This window comes from Rhea pennata, chromosome 3 (assembly GCF_028389875.1).
Source record: "Rhea pennata isolate bPtePen1 chromosome 3, bPtePen1.pri, whole genome shotgun sequence".
Lineage (NCBI taxonomy): Eukaryota > Metazoa > Chordata > Aves > Rheiformes > Rheidae > Rhea > Rhea pennata.
Window position 1 is genome coordinate 68078408 of NC_084665.1, and position 7372 is coordinate 68085779.

Below are 7372 nucleotides of genomic sequence, written 5' to 3' on the forward strand. Positions count from 1 at the left end.
CTTGGTTGCTTGCCCACCGGGTGACAGAACCCAGATTTGGGACAACAAGAGCGCCGGGAAGCTCTCCAGAGGCTGAGCCTGGAGCTCTGCTTCCCACCACCACTGCTCCCCAGTAGTTAGGATGTGGCGTGTGGCATTTTCGTTCCCCATCTCTGTTCTTAGGATTTTGGTTTTGAGCCAGGGGTATGAACAGGCTCTTTTTTCATCTCTCATCAGCTTGCATCAGTCAGTCTGATGCCGGCTCTGCAGCTGCTGCCACGGCTGCGTAAGCCTGGCGGCAGCTTGCTGCCTCAGCCTGTCTCAGTGCAAGTGGAGGAGATGCCGGCCAAACCCTTGCCCAGCTCACAGTGCACGCTAAGCAGGAACAGTGCTCCAAAGGGCTCTAACGGGCTAAACAAGGTCCGCTTGGCAAACCCCAAAGTGATGCTTGCAGCATCAGCCGCCTGCAGCAGTGGTGCCAGCCAAGCCCAGTGGACTAGCCAGGCCACTGGCTGCACACGGCGAATTATTTTTTTCCTTTTCTCCTTCTGTTGAATTTTCATTCTGCTGGAAAGAAGATTTCCCGTGAGTTCCAAAAGTGGCTTCACCGAGGCCCACCGAGGTGGACAGGTATTCATCACGATTTTTTGGCTTCTCTACTAGATAGATCTCAGAATACTCCTCGGGTATTTGAGTTGCAGCCTCTGAAGCCTGACTAATCGAAGCCCCCAAATGCTCATCGGGAACTGGCCCACAAGAAAGCAGGCACGCATGTTTTTCCTGTTTCCAAAGCAAGGACATGATTATGGAGCGCTGAGGAGGTAAGCCCTGGTTCTGAGGAAAACGGTCGGTCACTTGACTCTGCAGGCAAGCGCGGCCCCTTCTGAGTACTCCGTAGCTCAGGCAGCTCAGGCAGAGGAGCTGCAAGGCTCTTATGGTACGCAAGCGGCTGTAGAGAGCCCTGGCTTTTCTCTTGCCTCTACAGGGGCACGGACACAATTGGGAACCCCAGGGAAAAGAGCGCAGCAGTGCTGGCTGCACAACCTGAGCAACAAGAGTTACCGGAGTAGGGAAAACCATGTGGCAGGAAGAAGACAAGAGAAAGCAATTGTTTATTAATCCTTTTTTTAATCCCAACAAAAGCTAAGGATGAGCCAGAGGGTCTTGGGAGCTAGTTCGAGTTACTTGGCTTAACTTAGAGGCAAGCACTGCCTTCCCCGGAAGCCTCGTCTCCTGTGCTTCTTCCGCTTCTGCCGTCCACCAGGGAAGGAATTCCTTCTCAATATCTGTAAGGACGGGAGAGAAAAAAGACCAGAAGGAACAGGCACCTGTTATTAGCAAGGAAGGACAGGATCATGGCTGCTGGTTTTCATGTGCTGCAATCAGAGGGCAGGCACAAGGGAGACGCACAGCAGTGGGGTAGAGGAAAACGTCCCGAGCAAGTCAGGCTAACAACAGTTCCTGCTGTGGCCTGCAAGCGGGGCTGGTCTCTGACCTGCCAAAAGTCCTCGGTCGCTCTGACTGAACAAAGAATTCCCGCTTGCCCTGGCATTGCCCAAACCTTGCTCTTTGCATCGTGCGAGAATGGTAGGTAACAGGCCGGGAAGCTGACTTCAGGGTTCTTTTACCTGCTCTATCAGTCCGTTCACAGCACAGGCTAAAAACCACCAGTACAAACCTGTCTCTGGCTGCTCACAGAAGTCCCCACTCTCAGGAAGACTGGTCAAGAGCGACGGGGTGGGATCTGCCAAGTAATACTGAGCAAAGGCCGGAGCAGCAGTTTTCTGTGTCGCCTCCTCCTCTTGCTGCTGCCCTTGCATGTACTGGTGCCGGCCACGCTCCTGCCAAGGCAATTGTTGCCCGTCAGCCTTGCCGGCCTTTAGTTAGTTCGTCCTCCTTTTCTCTGGGGTCTGAAGGACAATCACAGCCTGCCCCCCATGCTGCCAAGACAGAACCAGGGGGAGAAGCAGAGGCAGCACCCAGTCTTTATGGCCTCTGCTTTTGCCAAAACCCTTCCTCGGGACGAGTGTTGGAAAGCAAGCTTGTGTTCCACCTGTGGAGGACCACAACCCCCGAGGAGCAGGGGGAAACACTAGAGGCAAGCACTGGCTGCAGAGGGAAAGCGCTGTCAGGTTGCGCCTCTTGAGTCGGTGTCCCTGCAGCATGCCTGCTCCAAAGCAACACAGTGGCATCATGCTGCTGCAGCAGAGCGGCACGAAGCGTGCAGCCAGACAGCGCTCGACTGCTTGGAGGCGTCTCCAACCTGACAGTCCCCTGTGGGGCAAAGCTGACTTCTCGCACAGCTTGGCTCTCCCTGCTGCAAACCGTTTCCTCGCTTCCCATGAGCATGCACACAGGCTCGTGCTGCTCTCAGGCACTCCTACCTCCTCCTCCCTGTGGCGCCTTTGCTGTTCTTCGAGGCGCTCGGCCATCTCGGCATTATACTGCCTTAGGTAAGTGCACTGCTGTGCCCACCGGAAGGCCAGCTCTTCTTCCACCACGATTTCCAGGGAAGCTTGCTCCACAGTCACGTGAAGCAGCGCTTGGAGCAATGGCTCGACTCGCAGGTCAAAGTCAGATACCTGAGGCTGGCGGTCAGGGAAAGAGAGACAAGTGACCACAGGTGATCTCCACCCCTCTTAACAGCGCAGCAGGAAAGGAGGCTGGGTAAAGTGTGCTGGCTCTTAGCTGAAAGCAGCCCAAGCAGGGCTAGGGGAGAGATCTTTGGAGTGCTCCTGGGGCCCAGCCTTTGCGCCGTACCTCTCTCTGTCCTGCTTGCGCAGCCACATGTCCGCCTATTGGCGCCTCAGTGGTGAGTGGCGAGGGTGGTGTGTGCAGGTGGTGACTCTTCTGGCACTCCACCTGGCATTCCACTGCCTCGTCACAATGGTCTTCTGAATGCAGCTCTAGAAAGGAAAAGCTACAGGTTGGAGGCTGTTTTGCTTGAAGTCCTGATTTTGAACGCTGACAGTTCTCGTGGGAGATCAACAGCCAAAGAAGGGGCAGGGAAGTGACTTCTGTGAAGGAGAGGTCCCAAACCAAAAGGCTAACTGAGAGCAGAGAGCAGGTTACTGAGGAAGCCCCCTGAGGGGGCTTTCTCCCCAGTTCTCGCTGATGTCTGCAGCACTTGTGGGGGAGTGGCTCCTGACAGGACATTTTCCACCGCAGGTTTTAGAAGCCAGAGCCTAGGCCGGGAGCTTTTGGCTCACCGTGAAGAGGCAGCAGTTCTTGGCACACTGCCCTAAGGCAACCTGGGCAAGCTGCCCTTAGGCAAGGGCACAAGAGGGCAGGGAGAGCATTGCTACCCAGCATCTACTATGGCAGAAGGCAGCCGCGCAGTTTCTTCTGCAAACTCACCCGCTGAGTGGCCAAGTCCCTCTTCACTGGCTGCGGGGGCCTGGATGGAGTATTGCTTGGCCTCAGCCTGCAAGAAATCAAGGCCCTGATGTGGGAGAGGCTCCAGGCAAAAGCCGGAGGTGGTCACCCACCTGCTCAGGAGATGCCTTGGTGCAGCAAAGACTCCGCCTCTCTGCCGCGCAGTGGTGCTGGGGCAAAGGCTTATGCTGCAGCTTGGGCCAGCCAGGCAGCTCCCGCACACTGCACCCCGTGGGGCCCCTCGGCTCCGTCCCCCCACACAGCTGCCACCACCCTGCTCAGACACCTCCCGCCAACACCCGGCAAGGGCCAGTGGAAAGGCAGCTTCTGCTTACGTCCGCCAAAATCAGCTTCCTCGCTGTCTCAGCAGTCACCCCCTGGGCAAGAGAACAGAACAAGGAGGCAACGTGAGCGGCTCGTCCCAGGCGCTGTTTGCAAAAGGCAAGTGGCTCTGCTGGTGGAGCAGAAAGCCTGGCCACACTTACAGGACGCGAGAAGCTGATGGCCTCCATGAGGACGCGCAGGGAGGGCAGCCGGGTGACCCTGGGCCCCTGGGATCCTCGGCTTTGCCCGGGCACAGGGCAGGGACAAAGGAAGAGCTCTGTCACTCCCAGCCCACTCTGCTGCCTCCCCTGACACCAGCCCAGTGCCTCCACACCACCCTGACACAGGAGAGCTTCCCGCAGCGCTTGCTGGCAGCACCGCTCTAGAACATCCCCCCTCCCGCTGGTCCGGCTGTCTAGAGGCTTCTTCCGTACAGAAAGGGAGAGCAGCAGCTCGGGCTCCCAATCCCTGCCAGCAAGGAGCTGTGCTGACCACTCCATGAAGCTGCAGCTAATTTCCAGGCACCAGGCTGAGCACCTCCCACCGCCCTGCCCAGGAGCTATGCTATGCGGTGGATGTCCCTTTCCACCAGTGCCACAGCTGCATTTCTGTGGGCAGCTCCACCTGGAGCTCTCCACTGCCTCCATCCTTGATGCTGCAGGCATGCCCCATGCCCCGGCAGCGCTCACCTCAGCATGGCCTGCAGCCATCGCTCCTTGCCCTCCCGCGACCTGCAGAGCAAAGGGCAAAGAGCCTCATCCCCTGCTGCTCCTCATCGTTTGGACACGCACACGCCCCCAAACACATCTCGCCCAACCGCTGGGCCCTGCTCCACGGGGGTGTCATCCACCAAAGCACCCTGCTCTGTGTCCCCCAGCAGTGTCCCTCAGCTGAGCAGGGCTGCAGGGATGTGGAGGTTGCAGGTGGCTTGTGCAGACCTGCCCCAGCTGGGAGGTGCCGTTTCCTCCCCAACTTTCCACGTGTACCCCCCCACCAACACACACAGCCTGACCAGAGCTCCAGCAAGCCTGCAGAGCCCTGCGTTTGTGCACGGTGCCCCGCACTCGCCACGGCTCCCCACCTGGCCGCGGGACTCACCAGAAAGTGACCGCACAGAGGTCGCTGGGCCAGATGAGGATGAGCGTATTCTGCCTTGACAGGCTGAATACCTCCTCATCCTCATCCTCGTCCTCATCCAGCACCCTCTCTTCCCGCTCGCTCGCTGCCTCGTCCTCGCCGCTCACCACCCAGAGCTGGCTGAGGCACACGCGGTGCCTCAGGCAGAAGGTGGAGCGGAACCTGCCGGGAGCAAGAGCAGGGAGGGACTTGGAGGTTGCCGTGGTGGGGGGAGAGCCGTGGCACGGGGACGGAGCCTTGGGGTGGCCCGCGGGGCCTCGGGCAGGAGGCAGCAGCCTCAGTCCCCAGGGGCCCCGTTCCGCAGGTGGCTGCTGGGCAGCGAGGCCAGCAGAGGCTGGGTCAGCCCTGCGCGTCGGTGCCCTGCGGCTGGGGCACAACGGCGGCGGGGAGGCAGCACGGCGCGCGTTGCTCTTCTTACTTGAGGCTGGCAACAGCAACGGCGTCTGGGAAGAGGAGCAGGTGCCTCTGCGTGGTCCGCCGGCGCCGCGTCACCCACACTCGGTCGCGGAGGAGCAGTTCGGGGCTCCTGCGCGACACGAAAGTGTTTGGCGGCTGCGGGGACCGAGAGGCTCTCCTGCTGAAGAGCCCATGGCGGGCGCGAGGCACCGCGGACTCTCGCTGCGTGCTGGGAGCGGGGCTGGTAGCGCCCTTCCCGCCGCAGCAGTTTGCCTGCCCCATGCCGGCACAGGCAGGCAGGGGAAGCAACGTTCGTGCGCCCAAGTGTGCCACAAAGCTGGGAGCCTGCGTCTCCCCTCAGCGGCACGGCACCGAACTGGGGCACGCACGCTGGTGACCGTGGCCAAGGTCACAGCGGGTGCCACCACGTCACTTTGTGATGTGGTGGCCGGACCATGGGCCGGTGCAGGGGGGGGTGGGGGGGTGGAGGCCGGTGCAGGGACTCTGGATGGAGAGAAGGGTGTGCGGGGTCACCGAGCTCCTCTAACACCTCCAGCTTTCCATGCTGAGGATGTGGGAGCGCAGCTGCTGGGGTCAGGACACCAGTGCTGCCTCGTGCCATGCCCCCTTGCTCACCAGAGCACAGCACCAGTTCCTGCCCCTGCGAGGCTCTAAAAGACGTGCGTGGGCACTAGGAGCTGCCTGTGTGTGTGCTGCTGTTGGCGGGGGAAGCCAATGCTCCCTGGGACAAGGGACGAGATGGGCTTGGTGTCCGAGCATTGTCCGGCTTCAGCAGCTGGGTCCATGTCAGTGAAAACCCCCAAACACCTCCCCGCACTGTTGCAACACCCCTGCTTTTCCTGGCGGCCTTGGAAATGCTCCGGAGCAGAAAGGAGCGGCTGTCTGAAAGGCCTCTCTAACACCCCTCTAGATCGTGGCAAACTCGGGGTACGGCCCCAGTGGCCATCACACTGCCACAACGCCCTGGCAGCCCTGAGCGCAGCTGCCTGTTCCCACCGCGTCTTGTCCAGGATGCTCTTGCTCCAGGGCAGGACATTTCCCGTGTTCTGTCACTCCAAACTGACACTGGGAGCTGAAAGCAGCATGGCCACTGCAGACGCAGAAGCCCCATCCTTAGCACGGCGCTCTTATGCTTGCTGTGAGGAGACGTTCCCCAAGGCTTCTGCCTCCATGTTGCAGCAGCAGATTGTTGCGTCCAGGGGACACCAGTGCTGGTGGCCGCACTTTGCCTCCTACCTGCCCTCGGCCTACATGCGTGGCCACAGCTCCTCGTGCTGCTGCCTGGCTGGCGGAGCGGACAGCGCGCTCTGGCCCAAGGTGCAGCGCGCGCACACTCCTGCACGGGCATCCCTACTGCATGCTCAGGAGGCTCTGCCGCATGCAGCTCTGCAGAGCTTCCAAAAGCCAGAGGAAGCCTGCCAGTCTGTGGGCACTTGCTTGAAGGCAGGGCTATTCCTGAGCAGTGGAGAGGCTGAGGTCTGTCCCAAGTGTCTGCAGGAAAAGGATTTCTGTCACGTCCAACAAAGGAAAGCCCACTTCCAAACGTACACCAGGCTTCTGGCTAGGCTCTCTGCTGCTGCTGCTGCTGCTGCTGCTGCTGCTGCTGCTGGGTTCTCTCAAATGCCTGCCGTCCTTGTGGAGAGGGAGTCCTGGAAAGGCACTGCCCCTTCTCGCAAGGCTTCACAAATGAGAGTCACGACCATTGCAGCCCACTTCGCAGCAGCAACCCCTCTTGCTGGAGTCAGCCTGCAAAGGCAAAGGCCAAAAGGGACACCCCCTGCACGTCTAGGCTCCAGCCGTGGAGAGAGCGGGCATTTTTCTTCAGCTGCCCCTCTCTTCCTGGAGACACAGCTGGCTGTGCGCAGGGAACACGGGCTGCAGCGCACTGCATCCGGTTCTCACCATTAGTCAGTGGCGGAGGGAAGAGAGCAGAACTTCCACACCAGACCCCCTCCTTCTGTGCCCAGCGGAATTTCCCTTGCCAAAAGCTGCTCTGTGTGTCCTAAGTGGCACAGGCAGCTCGGTGGGGCCACAGCAGAGGGACAGCTCAAAAAGCCCAGACAACATCTGAGTAGGGTGTGCCACAGCAGTTCTCCTGGTTTCTAAGTCTGTGCACCCCGGAATCACCTCCCCCTTCCAG

General features: G+C 60.0%; 1 protein-coding gene across 1 annotated transcript; it reads right to left on the reverse strand.

Moving 5' to 3' along the window:
* Positions 1–435: 435 nt before the first annotated feature.
* On the reverse strand, positions 436–5493 carry LOC134138866 (uncharacterized). Its single transcript, XM_062573065.1, has 11 exons — positions 5234–5493; positions 4777–4977; positions 4368–4409; positions 3840–3918; positions 3690–3731; positions 3337–3403; positions 2740–2885; positions 2364–2567; positions 1658–1820; positions 1165–1265; positions 436–759 (listed from the first exon to the last, which is right to left on the reverse strand). Exons 1-11 carry the CDS (start codon positions 5491–5493, stop codon positions 436–438), a joined length of 1629 nt encoding a protein of 542 aa, XP_062429049.1.
* Between the last annotated feature and the right edge of the window lie 1879 nt (positions 5494–7372).